The 22,815-nt window shown below is 40.5% G+C and overlaps 1 protein-coding gene across 1 annotated transcript in view; it reads left to right on the forward strand.

Moving 5' to 3' along the window:
- STIMATE (STIM activating enhancer) overlaps positions 1–22,815 on the forward strand; it is a 39,549-nt gene that overhangs the window by 8,205 nt on the left and 8,529 nt on the right. Inside the window, exons 2-4 of the mRNA XM_056847145.1 lie at positions 11,661–11,709; positions 14,199–14,294; positions 16,133–16,254. Coding sequence (XP_056703123.1) covers positions 11,661–11,709; positions 14,199–14,294; positions 16,133–16,254 — 267 coding nt within the window. The remainder of the gene's footprint in view (positions 1–11,660; positions 11,710–14,198; positions 14,295–16,132; positions 16,255–22,815) is intronic.

Here is a 22,815-nt window from a genome sequence, read left to right on the forward strand (position 1 = left end):
AATTTAAGAAGATCTCTTTTATAGAAAGAAAGTGCTCATGCCTGCTCCATGAGGTGGAAACGATCGATCATATGCTCCTACGGTGTATCTTCTACAGGGAGGCTAGAATTAAAATGATTAACCCTTTGCTAGAAAAACTCTGGAGAAACGGACAAAACTAAAGTGGATCACTTGTTAGCAGGCAATAATCCCCAGGTCTCGATCAAGGTCGCTAGAAACTGCATGTTGATATGTAGGGTTCGGAAATTACAGCGGTAACTTTTTAATTCTAATTTATTTATTTCAATAATGGTCATACTCCTTTTTGATAATGTTCTTAAGGTTTGTTTTCAAATTTGTCTTGACCTTAGTAAGGCCGACGATATTCATTCTTGTATTTTTATAATGCTGGTCAAATGACTGTAATAAATCAAATCGAATTAGCATCCTTTAGTTGTAATTGGTGAAACTAATCTACAAGTCCTGTTCTTTCATTTTGAGGCAGTACTCTTGCTGAAAATAATACACCATCAGTGTGCATAGCACTTTACATAAAGGCAACAGAAAGGTGGTAATCTCAACTGTTTTTCCTGTCCATCCCTTCCTACAGGGAGATTAACACTGGCACTGTCCGGTTGTGGGCCTTTTCAGTTTCGGCCCCTTTATTGTGGAATATATCCTTATACCTTACAGGAAATTATGCAAACTAGTATTGTTCACTGGACACTTGAAGGAGGATAGTGGTGATCTTACAAGTGCTTGCATAATGCTCTTTGTAAGTGCGTTTATTATTTCATAAGTCGGTTGGTTTTAACCTTCTGTTGTAAGGTACCTTGGGTCCTGTAAGAGAAAGGCTGAGTTATAAGCATTTCAAATAATGGGGAAAATTAGAAGTAGGGAAGCATATGGGCAATTGCAGTTAAAGCACAGGAATGACTTATGTCTGCTTCAGTTGCACCTGTAAGGAACTTGAGATCCTTATTGGTATATACATGCTTCAAAACCTGGTACATGATCTTCAAAAGTCAATCAGCAGCTTTCAAGCCCATCCAGTTATAGTAAAAAACAAATCTGGTCGATTTCTCATGTAACATTTAATCAGTTTTATACATTGTTTTTCATACATCTGAGTAGGTAAAATATTTTTGATTGTCCTTTCTGTGTGGTCATTTACAAAATGTGTGTCCTTGATTTTGAACGAGGCCTTCCAAATGTCAATAGAGGTTTTGGACACAGAAGTGCTCTGCAGAAAAACAGGATTAAATCAAGTATAGTATTGTTCTTGGGAATTAGTTCTAATAGGTTTTGTTTGGTGTATATTACTTGCATTATTTTCAGTTGACTGCTTGAAAGTTTGAATGGATTCTGGATGTTTTGTATATAGGTCTTTTGCAAAAAGCTTGCAGCATGTTCCCAGTTAGTGACAATTAGCCGTTTGAGAAGATTTACTGTTTAAAATGGTAGGTACTTAGTTTTTCCTGGTGTGGCACGTTATTCACTATTTTTATTATAATTTTGATTCTACACAAAAAAGGCCTTGGTGAAGTACAGGGAGGTTGCTATTTATCTGGTGTTGGATAATCTTGTAGATGCAGACTGAATTGAAACAATTTGGTTTCATGGAGTGGTTTTAAAACTTAAGGTACTACAAGGTTTTTAGAGGTTTGTTAGTTCCATTTATCATAACTGATTATTTCAACTATCCTGATACAGGTTGGAAGGTAAATTCTGCTAAGCTTGAAAGTCAGATTTCTGATATGCCTTGCTGATGGCATTGCTGTTCAGAAGATGGTAGAAAGAACTAAGAGACTGGTTATCGTTGATGTGATGCCAACCAGTAGGGAAGATTTGGTTGATGAGGTGAACATAATGGGAACTTCGAGGGAAAATGACTATGTAATACAGGATTTCATGATCTTATGGACAGTTGAAGGTAAGCTTAGTGCTCTTTGCCATTTTTATCAGTAACTTGGATAATAAAGTTGAGGGAATCCTTATCAATTTTTCAGGTAACACAAAACCAGGAGGGATAGCATATGCCTTGGAAGACAGAAATAAAACTAAAAAATGACCTTGATAGGTTAGAAAGAAAGAGTAAAACTGATCAAAATGAAATTCAACAGATGTATAAATGCAAAATTCTGCTTTTGGACAAAAATAATCAAATGATGGGGAATACCTGACCTGGCAGTAGTACATGTGAAAAGGATTTTGGGATTGCAGTCAATCACAAGCTAATCATGAGTTTGCAGTATGGCTACAAAAAAGGCTTGTAATTTTAGAAAAAGTTGTATAGCCGTATGCATCTATGCAAAACCCCAAAACAAGAACAAACTCCATTCAATACCTTTTATTAGGAGCCACCAAATTAACACAAAATGGTCTTCAGTTTTGAGCACACCAGAACAGGTGCAGAGGAAGGCAACAAAGATAGTTGTGTATCTGGAAAATGAGTCCTACAAGAAAAGGTTGAAGGAGTTGGTTATGTTTAGGCTAGAGAACAAAAGACCGGGCGGGGGGGGGGGAGATTGCAGTCTTCAAATACCTGAAGGGCTGTCGCATGGAATAGGGCAGATACTCTACTACTGAGTCAGGCTAGATCTAATGGGCTTGTTACAGGAGACTAGATTGCATTTGAACATAACGAGAAATTTCCAAGTGGTCGTGTGGCTGTACCTTGCCTTTGGAATGCTCTTCCCCTTGAGGTTCACCTGGCGCCTGCTTACTTTCTTTTAGGCACCAGGTAAAAACACATCTTTTACCCAGGCTTTTAATTAAGGGTTTTATTTTACCAGCTTTTGATGGTCTGCTCTTTTTTATGGACAGTTTTATGCTGCTTATGTCTAATGATTTGTCTGTAATTATAAGCCACCTTGAGCAGGACTCTGAAGAGATGGCATAGGAATATTCTAAATAAATAAAAGCAAGCTGACAGTCGAACCAGTTACCTTTATCGGGAGGTTTCAAGTAGAGGCTGAACAGCCATCTGTCAGTAATTCTCTCGCTTTAGAGTTCCTGCATTATGCATGGACCAGGGTGGATAAAAAACAGTGATTAAAAATAATAATTAAAAAATGATTTTTAAACATTTAAATTGGATTTTTAAAAAATAAAATGCTCTTTTTGGGGGGAATCTATCTAAAGATAGTTTTTTATTTAAGATACATTATAGTCCAAAGGTTATTCATCATGAAATTCGGATTAGTTTTTAATTATGTAGCATGAGACTGTATATTGATTCAATGTTAACATTTTTGGTAAATGAATTCTATTAATCCATTCACAATGTCATGCTCTTGCAGAGATTTCTGTAAGATTATTTTGGGCAATTTTTCTGTCTAGAACAGGGGTGGGGAACCTTTTTCCTGCCAAGGGCCATTTGCACATTTATGACATCATTCAGGGGCCATATCAGGTGTAGATCTCCTAGTGGGGGGAGAGGCTAGGGTTGCCAGGTCTCCAGCCACCACCAGGAGGTTGGCAACCCCAGGGGAGGCCACACAGAGAAAGCCTGCAGGGTGTCCCTGCTCCCCCCTCCCAGGCGGGAGGGCAGCCAGCTGTGGGCCCGAGCAAACGAGTCGATCGGCAAGGGAGGAAGGAAAACAGAGAAAGAAGAAAAGGGAGGGAGGGAGAAAGAAATGGAGAGAGAGGGAGAAAGAAAGAAAAGGATGAAGTGAGAAAGAAAAGGAAGGAGGGAGACAAAGAAAGAAACAGAAAAAGAGGGAGAAAGAGAGGGAGAGAAAGGAAGCCCCCCCCCCAAGTCCGATCGGCTCCTGCATGCATGCTCTGCCGCTGGGAGCCGCCAGCCTCTTCCCCCTCCCTCTCGCTGCTCAACAGCTGACAGTCGGCGAGAGGAGGTCCAAAGGGCGCTGCAGCGCCGCTATAAGCCGTGGCCCCAGGAACACCCTTGGGGAGGGCCGCTCTGCGCCCCACCTCCACGGCAGGGCCCCAGAGCTCCCGAGGGCCACAAAAAATGTCATCGAGGGCCGCATACGGCCCCCGGGCCTGAGGTTTCCCATACCTGGTCTAGAAGATATTATCACAGATGCTTGGCTTTGTAGTTCTTGAAAATTTGTCTGCAGAGATTACATGCCTTTACTTCACAGCAAAAATGTTATAAAGGAAACATACAGAGTTACGGAAAAGACCTTAATCCCATTGCTCCTTAGCAAATCGATCTACACAGAATCAACCCCTTTACCTCTTAAGTGCTAAATTGTAAGTTCAATTAATAGAAGATTGTTTGGAGTGGAACAGATCTGCACAAGGAGTTAGGTGTGAGGAGGGAGGAGCAAGCAGAAAAAATGAAAGTCTTGGAATTTTTGTGTATATAGTCTGAGGTTTATTATATTCTCTCCCTGGAGGAGAAAATCTATAATGGCAGCAGGCTGTAAAAGAGACCCAGTTTGGGAATATTTTAATGAAGTTCCTCTACCTATGGGTAAGGCTGGCATGGGTGCAAAATGCAAACACTGCTACAAAGAAATGCAAGGCCTTGTGGCCTGAATGAAACAACGTCATGAGAAGTGCTGTTTATATAGAAACCCATGATTTAAATCTAGTCTTACTGACAAGTGATTTAAATCATAATTTAAATTGATTTGATTTAAATCAAATCCACCCTGGCATGGATTTATCTGTGTAGAAAACACTCGGGTCTGCTGATCTTCAGAGTCGATGTTGCTGGACTAGATGGAACAAACAGGGTAGCTGTCGTTATAATAGCAAAAAAAAAATGGGGCACTGTAAACACTAACAGACTTACTGCAGCCATAATTTTTTTTGTGGGCTAGAGTCTACTTCAACAAACATATGCATGCATGGGGGGGGGGGGAATTAGAGAAGTGGAATTAGAAGGCCATGAAATGCAAGAGGTATATGGTCTGATGTTTCACCGCAAAAGGTATTTATTTAGCTTATTTATAGCCCATCTTTCTCACTGAGAGTCAGGGTGGATTACAGAGTGCAGAATGGGGGGGGGGGGAATAATCAGACGATATAGGACACTGCATGAACAATGCAATAGGATTAGTGCAAAACTGAATGACTCTACAAGTAATAATGTGAATGTACAGTAAGATATTCAGTTTACAATGCAGTAGAACAACAAATCCAAAATTGACTGCCAATACCAATGTTTAGGACTAGGAATACAAAATTAAATGACAGCGTGCACAGCCAGTTGCTCCACCACCATAATGTGAGCCATGCAGCATGTAAGATGACAAAGGTACAAGGCAATGCAGTATCACTCCCTGCCCTTATATGAAAACTCACTGTAGGTGATAGCCAGTACCTTGAATTGAGCCTGGTAACTGATCAGAGGTATACAAGATAGGCAAAAGGTTTTTAAAAGGAAGTACTAGAGATACTGTGTGATCCTGCAGTTGTGATTGCATGTTAGTGGTATAAAAACTAATTACTGTATTTTCTGGCGTATAAGACTACTTTTTAACCCAGGAAAATCTTCTCAAAAGTCGGGGGTCGTCTTATACGCCGGATGCTGAATTCCGAGCCGGACTGGAGAATCTGCCTGGGGAGCTGCCTCCGCTCTGTCCATGTCCGGCAGAGGAGGGAGGGGAGGTGAGCCCGGCGAGGGCGCTCACTGCCCAGCTTGGAGTCGGAGCCAGGTGCGCCGGGGTGCACGGAGGGAAGTGCTCGGCTGTGCTCCAGCGGCAGCGCAAAGCAGGCAGGCGGCTGGCTGGCCGGGGTTGGGGTGGCCACTCTCTTCTCCCAGCACAGGGTGTTTTGGCTGCCGCCTAGCACACCCAACATGCCCCCTTTCCTCCCCGGCCTCTGCTTTAGCTTCTGTCTTTATGGGCTTCCCTCCCCTCCAAACCCTCCTTTAGCCCCGCCCTCCACGGGCCGTCGGCTCAGTCCTCCCCTCACCTTTAGTCTTGCTCTTCTCGAGGGCCCTTACTCTCGCCCCTGTCCCCCTCTTCTTCCCCGCTCCCTTCTCCCCTCGCCGACTCCCCCTGAGAGCCACGTCCCGCCGCTCCGGGTCGGCACACACTCTTCCATGCCGGGAGGTCGGCCCCCGGGCTCCTCCTGTTCCTCCCGCCAGCCCCGCCTCCCGGCGCGCTGCCAGCTCGTCCAGCCGCCCCCTCCCCCTCTTTCTTCCGCCCCAGTAAGTGGTGTTGTTTCCCCAGGGGTTGAGCTGCCCCAGGAGGACCGGGGGTGGCCACGGGGTTGGGGCGCAGTCCCAAGGGCCGGCCCCATGCCGCGGACTCGGGACAATCCCAAACTCTATATTTTAACTGTAAAAATGGGGGGTCGCCTTATACGCCCAGTCGTCTTGTACGCCGGAAAATACGGTATGTTATAGTTGGTTTTAAAATAAAACCAGCAGCACACATGATCATTCTGTTAATGTTCCATGCTTGTTTGGTATTATGTAGAAATTTGTCTCCCCACTCCATAACTCCTAATTTTCGTAAGCCTTTAACATATATTTCCCCTTATCTTCTTGGGAAGGGGGTGACAGCTCATGATAGAAGAAGAGTTAGTTTTTATATGCTGACTTTCTCTACCTTTTAATGAGAATCAAACCGGCTATCAATCTCCTTTCCTTCCCCACAACAGACACCTTGTGAGGTAGGTGAGGCTGAGAGAGCTCTAAGAGAACTGGGCCTACCCCAAGGTCACCCAGCTGATTTCATGTGGAGGAGTGGGGAATCAAACCCAGTTCTCCAGATTAGAGTCCACCGCTCTTAACCACTACACCATGCTGGCTCTAGCTAGATCCTGTTGTAGCCATGGGATATACCTTTGTGTATATGTTCTATTTTTAGGAGGATAGAACTGGAGTGTGTTAGAGCTTATCTGAAAAATACTTGTTTTCCTGGTATGTGTCACATTTTGTGTTATGTCCACATTTCAACTATAGATTTGTTGATGTACATGGTATTTGAGTTGGTAATAATACATTTGATTGTATGTCATCACATACTTAGAATCATAGAGTTGGAAGGGACCACCAGGGTCATCTAGTCCAACCCCCTGCACAACTACCTCCCCCCCCACACACTCCTAGTGACCAGAAGATGGCCAAGATGCCCTCTCATCATCTGCCTAAGGTCACAGAATCAGCACTGCTGACAGATGGCCATCTAACCTCCTTCCATGGAAGGAGAGCTTACCACCTCCCAAGGAAGCCTGTTCTACTGAGGAACCGCTCTAACTGTTAGAAAATTCTTCCTAATGTCTAGACGGAAACTCTTTTGATTTTAATTTCAACCCGTTGGTTCTGGTCCGGCCTTCTTGGGCAACAGAAAACAACTCAGCACCATCCTCTATATGACAGCTCCTCATGGTTATCATATCCCCTCTCAGTCTTCTTCTCTTCAGGCTAAACATACCCAGCTCCTTCAACCTTTCCTCATAGGACTTGGTCTCCAGACCCCTCACCACCTTTGTTGCCCTCCTCTGGACACGTTCCAGCTTGTCTACATCTTTCTTAAATTGTGGTGCCCAAAACTGAACACAGTACTCTAGGTGAGATCTAACCAGAGCAGAGTAAAGCATTACTTATTCTTTTCGTTTGGGCCACAGGATTTGGAATTGGGAATTGTGCTTTCCCTTAGGAGTTTGAAGAATTTAATAAACTGTGCCATTGTGTTCCTGGTGATTATAGCTTCACTTACTTTATACAAATTTGATTAATATCCAGATCATTAGGTCATATCTGAGATTTAAAGAACATATATTTTTTATTGGTCATAGGAAAGTGTAGAGCTTACATGAAGGACCTTGTAAGAACGTATATAGAGCTAGTCTCTCCTTCCAGTTAAATAAAAAATAAATAATATGCAAATTAAAGGCATAACGTCAGTACATGGCAGTGAAAGATGTTATTTCTTGCCTAAATCAGCCCTGTTACCCATCAGGAAACTTTTCATCTTCCTCTGCTTGTGATGTCAGTTTCTTTATTGTAAGCCAGGCTGCCTCTTCAAACAGGTTTGTTTGTTTGTTTTTTAAAGTTTTCTGGAGTTATTAGCCCTTTCTACAAACAAAACAGCATCAGAGGGCTGGAATAGTTTGTTTTGTTTTTTTCCCCCTCAAGAAAGAAACATAATATTTCCCAACTTTCAGGTTGCATTTTATTATTACTGTCCAGCTGGCATCTCACACTTTGCCTGTTGGCAAACCTCAACTTCATTTTCCTTCTTTGAAGAATTCCTGGACTTTGTATGCAAACAGTTTATCTTGGTGCCTGCCAATTGATTGGTATCTTGTTGCTAAATTTCCATGGAGTTCTTAAATGCACATGTGCTGGCATTTTTTCATTTTATTTAAAACATTTTAATGCCACCTTTCCATCCAATTCAGGGTTCTCAGGGCAGCAAACATTAAAGCATTTCAGACATCAAAAAGCATTTAAAATGTAAATGTGTATAAAATACTTAAAACTATTAAATAAAACCTAATATACGCTCATCATAATACACACACACAAAGGGAGAGGGCTAATAAGACATAGAGGCTCTTCAGGTATGCTGTCCCCAACCTATATAGGGCTTTAAAGGTCAATACCGGTACCTTGAATTGGACCCAGAAACAAATTGGGAGCCAGAGTAGATGGAGCAAGAATGGAGCAATATGGTCCTTACAACCCACTCAAGTCAATGTTATGGCTGCATTGTTATGTACCATTGGTAGCTTCTGGGCAGTCTTCAAGGGCAGCCCCATGTAGAGCATGTTGCAGAAATCTACTCTAGATGTTACTTGGGCATGTATCACAGTGGCAAGATTTTTCCTGCCCCAGAAAGGCCGCATCTGGTTCACTAGTTGAAGCTGGTGAAAGGTATCCCAGTCACCACTGCTACCTGTTTATCCAGTAGGAGACCTGGGTCCAGGTGCAGTAGTAATCATTGTGCAGGCAGTGCTATACTGTTGAGGGGATCTAGAGGCCATGCAGATGAAGCCTTGAATAACTGGCAGACTTTCTCCCCTTCTGACGGTCTTTCCTCGAAGTCGGAGCAGGGGAAATCATCTAAAGTTATGTTGGGGAAGGTGCTGCCAGCAATGAAAATGTTTGTGCATATACCATCCTTTCTGGATCCTGTGAGTTTATTAAATGTGAGACAGGAATTCCCCAATTTAATTACTTTTTGACTGAAGAAGTACTTTTGCCTGTCCTGAATCTAATGCCCATTGTCTTCAATGTGTATCTGTGTTCTGTTATTATGGACCAAGGAGAAAAAGTTTTCTCCACTTCAAAAAGTAACAGATAATTACAAGATTCAGTTCTGGAAAACTACACAGAATAGCATTTTTCATGTACAGCACAGCAATATAATTCCTTTCCCATTCATTCCCTGTTTCACGATGTAGATGAAAAGTTCTTTTGTCAGTGACATAGTTCCATAATTGTGTCAGTGTGGTTCACTTCAGAAAGAATAATTTTTACATCTATTCAGTATTGTATGTTGAAGATGAGACAACCAGTTAAGGCAGAACAGTCTCTGTTCTATGTGTCAAGCTGCTTCACCATCCAAGCCCCCCTTCAAAAGCCACTCTTCTAGGAAAGCCTTTCCTGAACTCTACTTTTCCCTATGTCCACATCTACTACTACCTAACTTCTCAACGTAATTACCACTATATTGGCAATTTGTGGCGTTATCTACCTGGAGGCAGTGTTTCTCACACTGGGGTCCATGAGTGTATTCCAATGAGTCCACAAGCCCTTTTATAAAGACGAAGGGGGGGAACATCTAGAGCTCTGTCGAGTGTTCTAGAAATGAGGGCAGGAATACTGCATCAAAGCGAGGGGTCAGAGTTGGCTTCCTCTTTTGGAAGGTCGGAGCTCACAGAATCAACATTATTCTTGCTCACCTAGCTTCCAGATCACCAGCCAGAAAATGCAGTGATTGGTTCCTTGGAGCTGATAGCTTAGACCTAAGAAAGTGAGGTATAAATATCTACATAATACAATGAGGCTCCCACTTTTAGAACTATTATTACAGAAGGTCTATAACATTTCTGCTGAGGGCATAGTAAAATTTCTGAAGACACAGTCACAGAAAGTAGACTTCAGAATGTTCACAAGCATTTTTTTAAGTGAGCTCTTGGTAGCATCAAGCACTACATGATTCTGAATGTATGGGCTGTTCCTACTTGTTGGCGCATGTTTGGTTCCCAGTCTGCTGGATTCCAGGTTGCCTGAAATGCATTAACTTTTTAATTTTTATTTATTTATTTATTTATTTATTTATAAAATTAATTTATTTTAGCTGAAACATTTATGAGGAGTAGACCTGGAATTTGCTAGGGAATAGGTGATAGTCCTTCACTGTATTTCTTTAACATACCTCCAATATAATGCCTTTGATTCTAAATTATCTTTCATTAAGCCATGCTGTTTAGCCATTGTTTTCCATTTTAATGTCATCTTGTGCTCCTTCTTTACAAGCTGTTTTTTTCAATCAAAGTGTTCACCTCTATCTACAATTTAAACTATTTCAGCACTCACCTCTTACATTCTGAGATCTAGCTGTGTAACTTCCCCATCCTCTTCATAATATGTAGATAAGGAACATAAGAAAGGCCATGCTGGTTCAGGTCAAGGCCCATCAAGTTCAGCAGTCTGTTCACAAAGTGGCCAACCAGGTGCCTCTAGGAAGTCTACAAACAAGATGTCTGTAGCAGCATTATCCTGCCTGTATTCCACAGCACGTAATATAATAGGTATGTTCCTCTAATACTATAGAGAATAGATATGCATCGACTAGTGTCCATTTTGACTAGTAGCTATGGATAGCTCTCATACAAAACTAGATTACTTTGGTGAGTGTGAAGGTTAATACAAGATGTATAGACCATTGGCTAATTGTAGCCTGTATGTTCTTAGGCTTATGAGAACAGGCTCTTCAAATACAGCCTTTAAGCAAGTGGAAAATATTATCGAGACAGTCAGCCTTTTCCCAGGGAGTTGCAAAGCAGGTTGAGCACTTTGCTCTCATTTTCATACTAGATCAAGTTATGTGAACACAGATCGTGTATCATCCATAAAATGAATAAACTACTTCACGCAGCAAGCACATTGTGGCCTTTCAGTTTCTTGGGAAAAATGTTTCTGTTCTTCAGTTGTTGTCAATTTCATAAATATTTCCCTGATTGACTGGAATGACATCGTAGCAATTTAGTACTATCTGAAATTAGCTGTGCCATTACCTGAGGGTTGGTTCTGATATAAAGCCAAAGCAAGCCTTTGAATTTGCATACTTCAGAGATCACTTATTGCTTTAGTGCAAGACATAGTTTGCCTTTATATCCAAACTAGCTCTGATGAGAGGAGGAGGATTTGGCCCCTGTATGTTACAGTGCCCCCCACCCTGTACTCATGTGTCTGCTTGTTCATGCAGGTCCAACAACCCTGGGATTAATCTTTCTGGGGAATCTAAAGGGACTGCTGAGGGGAAGAGAATGCTGGATCCATTCACTTTCAACCAGTGGTTGGTGGGATACAAGCAATTGTGTTTAAACATTAATAGAGAACATTGGGAAAGATGCAAATAGTTCATTTCATGTAGCTGTCATTGGGAGAGTCTGGTTGCAGTTTCTTGAATAGTGTCTTAAATTTCATTTAACTGACTATTTCAAAATTACATAAAGATTTAGCTGATGGGAGGTTGGTTATTTCAAATGTAGCCATCCACTGATTATCCTTAATTTTTTTCTAGTGAAACGCTTCAGAGAACCAAAGCATGAAAGACGGCCTTGGAGGATATGGTAAGTGTTTAAGTGTTAATGATTCTTAAACTGCATTAAGTTTTCTTAGATGTTCAACATATGAATTTTGGGAATGCATTACAAGAGGCAGGCAATTGTACTGCCTGGTATGTGTCAAGTGTGTCAACTGTTAACAGATGAAAAAAAATGTAGTTGTGTTAGATTTCTAAGCCTGGCAGACTTCCGAGTTGGACCATGGTCTATCCAAGTCAGTATTGTCTACTCTGAGTAGCAGCAGCTCTGCAGTCTCTTCTCACAAGTACTACTACTCGGTCCTTTTAACTGGAGATGCTGAGGATTGAACTTGGGACCTTCTGAATGCAAAGCAGATGTTCTACCACTGAGCAATGGCCACTCAGAGCTGGTAAAGCCAAGCTATAGGAACAGTTGGTTATTCAGATTTAAATTACAGAGACTTTGGGTAAAAGAAACATTACCTTTCAGGGCAAAGAATATGATGTGAATTGTTGTCCTTGCCATCAGTTTGCCAGAATATCTGAAATAGGTTTGTTTTTTTCATTCTTGAAAAATTTGTCTTGTTTCCAAGAGTCCATTAAAAGCTTTGCCAGCTTCAGTGTCCCTGAAATGCAGTCTCTCTAAACAGCATTGCCTGCTGCTACTTATTCAGTTTCTGTGGAGCCATGGCTATAAAGAGTCAGTTATTCTAGAACAGAGCTGGCAAACAGAGGCCCTTGGGACTTAATAGAGTCCACGTCACCCCTTTCCCATGCTCTACCTAAGTTATTTGAACTCTCTTCAGGGTTAAGAAGTGGATGCCCTTAGTGGGGCCGATTCAGTGGTTGATTACTACCTGTTTCAGCATCGCTTTCTCAGCTTTCCTTTTAAGTTAGCAATACAGTGTAAAGGATTGCAGATTATAGCAAGTTGGATTGACTTAAATCAATCTAATTAAGCCTGCAGTTTAAGTCATCTAAAGGAAAGAACAGTTCTGAATAACTGATTTAAATTAAGACTCTCATTTCAAAATTCAAGTTTCTCAACAAGCCCACATTTGTACAGGTTGTTGTACCAGTAAAAATATATTTGCTTGCAGGCCAATATAGCTTGTAGGAGCATACTCCAGATTCTTTAGCTGGGTCTTTTAGCACTGTAGAATTAGCTCTGGTTAGAGATATGAGAAAGATTTCTGTACATTTGGAAAAATACTACACAATATTGCTTATGTGCAGGCCAAAGCTGTAGTCATTTACATGCTTGAAAGTAAGTCCTTGTGAATTAAATGGAATTGCTGTCCCTATTAATAAAATTGCGTCCAGGTAAAAATAGTTATTGCAAGGGTTAAGTATTTTCTAGAAGCAAGGGATGGCAGTTGCCAGGCAAAATAGTTTCCCATGAGAGGGAATATTTCTTTGGTAGGTCATAAATATTAATATGTTGAAAACTGAGAGCCCCTAAAATGTCAGGGCGAGATAATCCATACCACTTGGGCTTAGTGGGTGATCCTAGTGAAATATAGGATAGCAAATCTAGAGTCAAGTTCCAGTAATGACTGTGGAAGCCCACAATAATTAATACAACGCTTACTGTGTTCGTTTTAATGCTTTACCCTCCAAGTCAGATACTTTAGTTGCGTTTGATTCCCCTTCTTCCAATCAAGCATGTAAATTTCATAATCCTCTGCTAGGTCAGATAACAAGCATCCTGGCCACCAGGTGGGAAACAAGTCCCTGTAACCACAGGGTCTGGTAGCAGGAGTTCTTGGATCACAGTCCAGGGCCCAAAAACACAGTCCATGGTCTTAGACAGGGTCAGGGTACATATTCCACAAGGCAGAGTCAAAAGGTCTCCAAGGGTCAGGTAACAAGAATGGCTACAAAGCAGGTCCACCAACTGGTGGGGTAGTCAGCAAAACTGCAGACAGGTTGATCCAACATGGGCTGCAGCCTTATATAGGGAGTTTCGCTTCAGGTGCTGCTGGTTCCTGTGTTTGGCTCTTCCCCGCAAGCTGAGTCAGCTCTTTTACCCCTGAGGACAACCGGGATCTCAGATCCTGTGGAGACATCAGTCTCTTCTAGCGTTTCCTTAGTAGAGGGGAGGCTGTGGGCTACGAGGCACACACTCCTACACCTGGTCCATGACTCAGCTCTCGCCCTTCACCTATTCTGCTCTTGGGGTTCTTCAGGAGACCGTAGCAGGTCTGGTCACAGGCAGGTCCATGCTGGGCCCTCCAGCCTGAGGGCCCTGCTGGCTCAGGGGGTAATATTGGTGTTGGTTAATGATCCCTTTGGGAAAGCCCTGAGACACCGACTTCAGCTGAAGGCTCTGGCAAGGTGAGGTTTGGGGATGGGTTGTCCTCTTCCTCCAAGGAGAACTTCCTCCAATGCTACACTGGGGCAGTCCATGACAGTGAGTCATGCAGGAAGTATTCTGCAAAGCCAATTTGATACTTTGCATTAAAGTTTTGCCTTGCTAATTTCACAGTGTTGTAGTGAGAATTTCAGTGAAGTCAATTTTTAATATTTCCCTAGGTTTTTGGATACTTCAAAACAAGCCATAGGGATGTTGTTCATCCACTTTGCCAATGTGTATTTATCAGACCTTACTGGAGAGGACCCTTGTTCGCTGTAAGTGTGTGTATGTTAATGTTTTGTGGAATGATCTTGTTGAAGTTCAGTTGACAATTTGCACATCAAAAAAACAGAGGATTTCCCATGGCTTTGATTTTCTTATTTTCATGGTAAGAGCTAGCTAAGGGTGCTTTAGAAATGAAACTGAGTATACATCCTGTATCATAGGTCTTGTTTTTTGCTTGATTTGGTTAATAGAACAGATGTTTAACTTGGGAGTAGATTAAATACTTCATGTATCAGTTGAGAGCAACATACGACAAAAAGGGTTTTGTAGTACAGAATGGCATTCAGTCATTGCTTTCCTGAAAGTAACAGTACTGTTTAAATAAAGAACCTTGAGTTAAATTTTAATTGGCAAATTGTGTAGTCCTCAAGGTGGCGTAATTGTGCCATAGAAGTTGAGAAATAGATGGACTGTCAGTGGTACAGCACTGATACTGCTTTATATTTTCCGGGACTACAGTGACCTCTGGTGGCCCTGTGAGCTTGAGCCAAGCCTATATATTTTCACCGAATACGGCATTCCAATAAAAATGTCTGAACTCATTTCACTTCTTTATTCTCTAGTCATACAGAAACACCCTACGGTGGTTTTAAAAAGTGCTCACAGCTTCTTTTGACTTCCACTGTAGTATTTTTCAAGCCTCTAAAAACAACTGATGTCGAAATGGAAATTCCTTTTTATAATTGGAAAAAAACTCTAGATTTTTGCGCTGATTCTCATGAGAAAATGCAGGAGAAGCCAAGATTGTTCTCACCAAGGTGTTAGAGGCGATCAGTAAAGATTAAGTCCCATATAGATATCTATCGTTATGCAGTGCTTATGCAGAATAAACAACTTCATTTCAAAGTCATAATTTAAGAAATCTTATGTTGCTCCAAAGGTGTCTGAAATTAGACAAACTCTAGAGATATCGCTCAGCTTAAGACACTCTTACGCAATTAAATCTGTAAGGTTTGCTTGATTAAATGTATTCATGCCCAAATCTATCCAAATTTTAAGAGAAATACCTCCTTTCGTTAGATGATGTGCACTTGTCACAGGCATCATGTTAGAAGAGGCATTCCCTCCTATTCTTTCTAAGATGGCACCTGCCACTCACATTTTTCTAAGTATGTACATTAAAAGATTTTGTCTGGGGCATCTTTTTAAAAAAAGTACAACAGAATAACATTCATCTGTTATACATGGATGTCTCAATTCTATCAAAGGACAAAGCAAGGGTGCATGAGGCCTATTTTCTCTTCCAGTTTAACCCCATCTACCTTGCTTTTGGGTTTGGTTTCTAACCCACTCTTGTAGGCTCGAACAGCAGGTTTTCAATGTCCAAGCAGCACAGAGCTCCTTGCTCAAAGGAACACTGGATAGATAGCATGAAAGAGACAGACTGTGCTCTTAAATTGCATGTGAAGATGAAAAGCAGCATGCAGAAAATGGATTGACTACATGAAAAATAGGTGGCTTCTTATGAAAAATGGTAGTTTAAGCACTCTAGTGCATATTTAGGGAGTAGTGCTAAAGCTTTTGCAAACAAATGAAATCTTCTGGCCTATGACTGTAGTTGTACATATTCTGGATTTCTATGTTTGCTATGCAAAAAGAAAAAGGAACCTGCAAGGTAGCATGTAAACCTTGCCTATGGTGGCTGAAAGCTTCATGAGGTGGTGGGGGAATTTTCAGTACTTATGGGTAGGTGCAATAATATATTTTCTTTTTTTTTCTTTTTAAAATATATTTTTAATAGTTTTTTAAAGGGGGTACAGAAAGATAATATATTTTCGATAGTGATAGCCACAATTAGATTTCTCATGTGTGTTTTTCACCACTGTAGGTACCTCATCAACTTTCTGTTAGATGCCACCTTAGGAATGCTGCTCATTTATGCTGGTGTGCGGGCAGTAAGCTGCATTGTTGAATGGCGGCAATGGGAGTCTCTTCGCTTTGGTGAATATGGTAAAGATTTTCATTCTTAAAATGCTTTTTGAGACCAATTGTTTCCAACACTTTTTGGACAGGTTTTTTTTTTTTTAAAGACTAACTTGTCAATGTTGTAGACTCTGCAGCGTGTTTTTCTTTTCTTTCTAGAGAAGGTGCTTGATTGCTACAGATTACCAATGCTTGATTTTGTGGGGTAGAATGAAGTTCCCCAAAAATCTGCACTTTCTCAAAAATCTGTCTTTCTCAATTAAAATCAGTGCTTCAGTTGGTCAAGGATAGTGGGCATGTTCTACAACAAGATCTGTACAACTGTCTGGTTTCTTACCCAGACACTTCTACCCCGTCTGATGATTAAGGCCCTTTAAGAGTTGATATTTATTTCTGAATCAGGCTTGAGAGGGAGCAAGGCACACAGGCACCTTCTGTCCTCGAGAAGAAATATCCCAGTGCTGTATAAATTGAGTTCCTAACTGATCCTTTCCAAAACATCCTGATACTGCCATCGCCTGTCAGAGCCAAGACCTTAATTCTCAACCCAGAAGGAAAGGGGAGCAAATCCTGCGCTTGGGCTCTTTCTTTCCTGAGTGGAAACCAACATCTGACCCAGACCCTCTATACTTGTCAATCTGGGGAAATATAATAGATTCAGAGATACCAGGTGTCAGGCAGACCAGGCATGGAGAATTTCTCTCCCGTTGGGCTGTTATGTGAATATCTTGCCAGTGTCTAAAAATGGCAGTGTCCACAATGGTCAGTGAAGAATTCAATTTAGATTTTGTGAGATTTAACAATACTTTTTTGTCTGAGATCCAAAGAGCTTCTTTAGGCATTCACAGTGATTTTTTTGTCTTAAAAGTGACAGAAAAAGTCCCCCCCCCAAAAAAATAATCATGTCACAAAAGTCTTTGGAAAATGTTACATTTTTCAGAAGCCACATACAATGTAGCATGGAGTTACTGCTGTTCAAGAAACAAGCCCAAAGCCACCTTGCTATGGTGAGCTGGCTGTGAGATTCTCTGGATCTCACACATTGGATAATTAAGGGCATGAATCTCATGTTCGTTGATTCCCTCCCTCCATGCTGTTCCTGGAAGCCTCCTATCCCCCAGGAGCATTATTTTGAGAGGGGGGGAATTCCCATTAACCTGACAGAAATCTTTCCTTCAGTGGAGATTTACCACAGGATCCAAGCTAGTGTGTGTAGAAGAACTTATCTGTGTCATATGGTGTTCCCTCACAGACCCTTTTTCTTGTCTGTGTGTCTTGTTTAGTTGTCAAAATGCCAATCAGAACTTTTCTGTGGCTGGATAAAGAAAAGAGAACAAAAGTTTGTCTTTCACAGCCCAGGTATAAATAATTTATTACTCATCTGGGATGCATACTCAAAAATGTTTTCTCGCGGTGTATCACCTCTCACTTCAGCAGTTAAGAGGCCTGAATAAGATTCAAGGATATCTGTTATACCCCCATTTAAAATGGGGGAAATCTTGTCTTGATATTTATAGGACAATAAACACAGATAATAAAATTACAGCATATGATTGGTCAATAGATGCAGCAGTGGTCAGAAAAACCTTCTAGAACACCTTCAGTGGAAAAGCTTTTTGTCTTCAAAGATTCTTAGAGGGATAAGTTTAAGAAGTTTTGTTCTAAATTTGAAATACTCTTTCTAAATGGAAGGAAGCATCTTCTATCTAAATTATATGAGATAATTATAAATTTTAATTTTAATTCCTGACCTAATTTTCAACGCATTTGGAATAAAGATGTGGGTTATGAGATCCCAGAAGTCTGGAAGTGTGCCTTTCATTTGTTTTGTTTTTTTATTTTCTATATCTATTGCATTTAAAGAAAATCTTTTGAAGATGGCTTACCAGTTATGCTTAACACATAAAATGCTTGCTAAGATATATAATTAGGATGGCCATTGCTGGTTTTGTAACAATATGATGGCGGACTTCATCCACATGTGGTGGCAATGCCCTTGTGCAGTGAAGTATTGGGAAATTATAGTTGAAAAGGATGAAAAATGGCTTAAGTATAAAAACTTCGCTACTAAATTATGTTTCTATGTTATCAACAACAAAAATCAGATTCTTTCTTTAAATTTTATTTTGGTGGCCAGACTTGTCTATGCTAGACATTGGGAACAGGTATCACCTGATTTTTCAGACTCATTAGATAAAATCAAAGACACTTATGGTGAAACTTTATTACAAAATGGTCATTATATAACTCAGTTTGAATGATGAGGGTCCCCTATTATTAATAGTTTAGAAGCTGTGATGCATTTTTTCCTTTCTATGATGTAGTGTTCTTTTTTTCTCCTGTTTTTCCAGTTTTGTAATTTGTGTAATATTAAATACTTTAAAATCTAATTAAAAAAAAAACAAAAAACAGTTACTCTGGAGAGCCAACAAACAGGGCATCAAAGCCAAGGTCGCCTTCTGATGTTGCCTCCTAGCAATGGTACTCAGATGCTTACTGCCTCTGGGTGTGGTGGTTCCCTTTAGTCATAGTAGCCAGTGTTGTGGAGTAGCCATGTTCCATTTTGGCTTTCTGAGGCATCTGAGCACTCAGTGGTCATCCCAGTTCTCCGCCTGGCAGTTCACCAGACTCCTGGAGGGTTTTTCTTGCGCTTCTCCTTTGGTACACTGCCGCAAATAGACACCTAAGAACCTTGTTTCATTGTTTGGGCATACCCAGAGACCACAACATACAGTTGCATCTGCACGAGTGTCTCCCTGCCCTGCCATTTTAGGGCTTGATGGCAGACCAGATGAAAGTAAAACACAACAGCACGAATGGTTGTGGGTCCCTTTCTCTCTCCATGTGACTAGTGGATTTGATCATGAGAAGGAACAACTGTTAGGAATATCCAGGTAAGGGGACTGCTAAAACAGAGACAGTCATATAATAATTGGTGGGTTTGAAAGGCTTATCTACCCACTGTGTGTGTTGGTGTCTTATCAAAGGAACATTTTCCTCCATATTTATGAGTAGAAAAGCGAGCCAGCGTTTTCTCTTCTCCCTGAAAACATTCTAACCTTTTCTTGTATTCTCAGAGAGCATGTAATTGTTTGTCTCCTGTGAGCTCATCTGCTTTCTCAAACACATTATTGGATCCCTTCTAATTTCATTGTTTGAGGCCCCACAGAAATAAATCTTGTATTAGAAGCCTGTCTTTTTATATGCATTTAATCTGATAGTGTCTCAAGGAGCGAGTTGATATTGTAACATATGCAGAAGGAGCTCCTGGTCAAATAGCAGATGGGATAGTGGGAGAGATCTGTATGCAGCATTTGTTGTTGTTAAATATGTTGGGAATGCTATGTCAGTAAAGGACAAAATAACAAAAATAACATAACAAAATAACGTAAGTGATGAAGACCAGGAAACTACTAATCTGATAATTCTAACACTACTGATTTCTTAGCCGAGCTGTCGGCCCTCATGCTTCCTCCTCCTCTCTTTTCTTCCTTTTCTTAGTTTAGGAATATCTGTAATAATATCTGTACTGATGCTAACTAGTGAGCTTTTAACCAGAGTTGGAAACTAGGGATTGAAGCTCATTCACAAACGCCAGTGAAAGCTAATAACCGGTTAGTTTGGTGCAAATGGTGGAATGCTACACTGTGGTACTAAGAGATGGAAGGAGGAAAGGGGGGAATTTACACCCATATAGGGAAGCAACCTGAAAACCTAACTGCAGTCTCTGTAAGGTCTGTTTCAGGCTCCCATTATAGCAGCTTTGAATTCTGGTTGAAAAGCAACTATTTATTAAAGTATTTATGCCTCGCTTTCCCTTATGACTCAAGCCTGCAGCTTAACCCCTATCAAAAGCATTAATACTCATTATCATTATTTCCACAAGAATTCTAGCTTTTCCAATGTTGCTTTTTCTAGTTAGTATTTTGCCACTCAGGACATTGCATAAGTTGCAATTATTGTAAAATTTCAATTATTGGACTTCTGTTAGAAGGCATTAACTAGTATGTTTAATTTTCCCTTTTTTCTTGAGTTAGTATTAGAAATAGACTTGTCAATGTGTTTGAAAGTCTCTATACTACTGTTGTAACCTATGAGTAAGCAGTACAGCAGCTGCTTTTTCTGCTTAGCTCTATATGTGCATGTATTTGTAATTAAGGAAAGGAGCAGGCATGACTTTCTTATGCAAGTGTTCATGTCAGGAAGGAAATGACCGCTTTGCCTTCCCACACTGTTTCATAAGGAAATTATATTGGTGAGGAATTCTCACACTAAGGGTTAGATGGGTATGGAAGGGGACATGTACTTGAACAGTAGAAGTAGGAGATAGATCACAATGGTAGCTGTGTTAGTCTGTAGCAGTAGAAAAGAGCCAGTAGCACCTTAAAGATTAACAACATTTCTGGCAGGGTATGGAGCATTTGTGAGTCACAGCTCAATTCTTCAGATAGGAAGCAGGAGTTTAGTTCAAGTGTTGGCCAGTCCCTTGTGGTTTAGGTTTTAAAAAATAATGGAATATGTTTATAAATCAAAATTTGGAAGACACGCTGACTTTGGGGTTCTCAGTTGTCCTTGTATGGTTGGGTGGTTAAGATTTCCAGAGCCTTGTAATATCTTACATGTCTTAAGTAATCTGCTTTTTATTTAATTCTGGGAACTTGTTTGAATATCAAATCATATGTTGTACAAATCGTAACCTGTGTTTACTTGCTAACTTGGTTAGTCAATCCTTTGATCATCTACAACTGTCCCCAATTAATTGTGCAGCTGGTTTTTAAAGATGGGTTACCTAATTTGATGCAAGTACTTGTAGAAATATCTGGCGGTAGGTACCATCTTAAGAGGCAGTCTTCCTTCTTTCGTTCGTAGGAGGCAATACCTCTTCTAAGATGATACCTGTGCAAAATATACATCTTAAAACAGTGTGTCTATTTGATTTCTACGTTGGCAAATTTCTGTTGTGTTGATTACATACAGTATTTGCAACTAAAATCTCTTTGGGTAAAACTTCAAGGGTTCCCTTTTTCACATGTTTTATGGGGAAACATTCATGATTTTTTGTACATATGAATATGAAAAAGTCATGCATATAAGTTTTTCATGTTTCTAATGCAAGTTGTTTGATAAATGGAATGGGATTTTTTTTAATTAACTGAAATATTCTTCAATTTGCACATTGCTAAAAAAAAATATTTCCCACTCAAAACGAAGGATGGATCTGTCATTGTGTAATTTCTTGTGTGTATATAACTTCCATGGAGGAGTGAAGCAACTTTGAATATGAAGGTTTTGTGCAATGTTTTGTTTGCAGTATATTCATTATTCATTGATATGAGGCTGCCTAATGCAGTAGCCCCATGGTACAGAGTGGTAAGCTGCAGTACTGCAGTCAAAAGCTCTGCTCACTACCTGAGTTCGATCCCCACAGAAGTCTGTTTCAGGTAGCCGGCTCAAGGTTTACTCAGCTTTCCATCCTTCCGAGGTCGGTAAAATGAGTACCCAGCTTGCTGGGGGTAAAGGCACTGGCAAACCACCCCATAAACAAAGTATGCCTAATAAACGTTGGGATGTGACATCACCCCATGGGTCAGGAATGACCCGGTGCTTGCACAGGGGACCTTTACCTTTTTTTTTTTTAATTAAAGGTGCTTTTAAAGGGAGCTTCCAGGCTTCAATGTGTTGAGTGCTGAAGAGTTATAGCATCAATATATAAAAAACATTATAAACATTAAGACTAGTGAATACAATATCTGGTGTATGTCTTTCAAAGCCTTGCCAGAAAAGGAAACGACCAAGGTCCATTCTGCATTACAGCTGTTTAAAAGTATTTGACTTTCCATTGCACAGTTCCCAGCCTCAGCTGTTACTCTGTATTTGAAGATGCCATAAAATTAACTTGAAAGTAGGCAGTGAAATATAAAAAGAATAGCCACATTCTGGATGTGCTGACAGTGCCTGTCGAAGGCCATAGAGCAAATCGTATTATGTTGCAGGTTTTAGAAAACTCATCTTGTTGCTGGTGCTTCATTCCGCATTCCTGTATGTGTGTATCAGAAGGAACTTTCAGCTGCCCTAAATTTTAGTATATGTTTCTCTGGCATATTCTTGGAAGCATAGTTCCTTACTTAGAAAAATAGGCTGTTTCATTTGTTCATGATTAGAAATACCCCCCCCCAAATCTACAGTGACTTCAGCTAAATAATTTTAAATGGCAATATAAATATGACCATTGAAGTGTATCTAATGTATCTTAGTAATTGGTATTGTCCTGGAAGTCGAGAGAAGCAAATACAGTGTCTGTCTTAAAGGAAATTTCAGGCCTTTTAACTTGCTTTCTAGTCAAGAAAGTAAAACAATTTGTGAGCACCCAGAGCAAAATTAGTAGCAGGCAATATGAATTATATATGCAACATCAACTTAATTTTCTTATTTCCCTAAATGTAACCCTGCAGTATCATCCTATGTGAGTATCCTCCAAGAAAGTCCCACTGAGTTCGGCGTGTCTTACTCCCAAGTAAAATTGCATAGGATTGTAGCCAAGTTTGCATGACTTGCTGAAAGTTACTAGCATATGAAGGGTTTAAACAA

The sequence above is a fragment of the Euleptes europaea genome, chromosome 1 (assembly GCF_029931775.1).
Source record: "Euleptes europaea isolate rEulEur1 chromosome 1, rEulEur1.hap1, whole genome shotgun sequence".
In the NCBI taxonomy this organism is placed as follows: Eukaryota; Metazoa; Chordata; class Lepidosauria; order Squamata; family Sphaerodactylidae; genus Euleptes; species Euleptes europaea.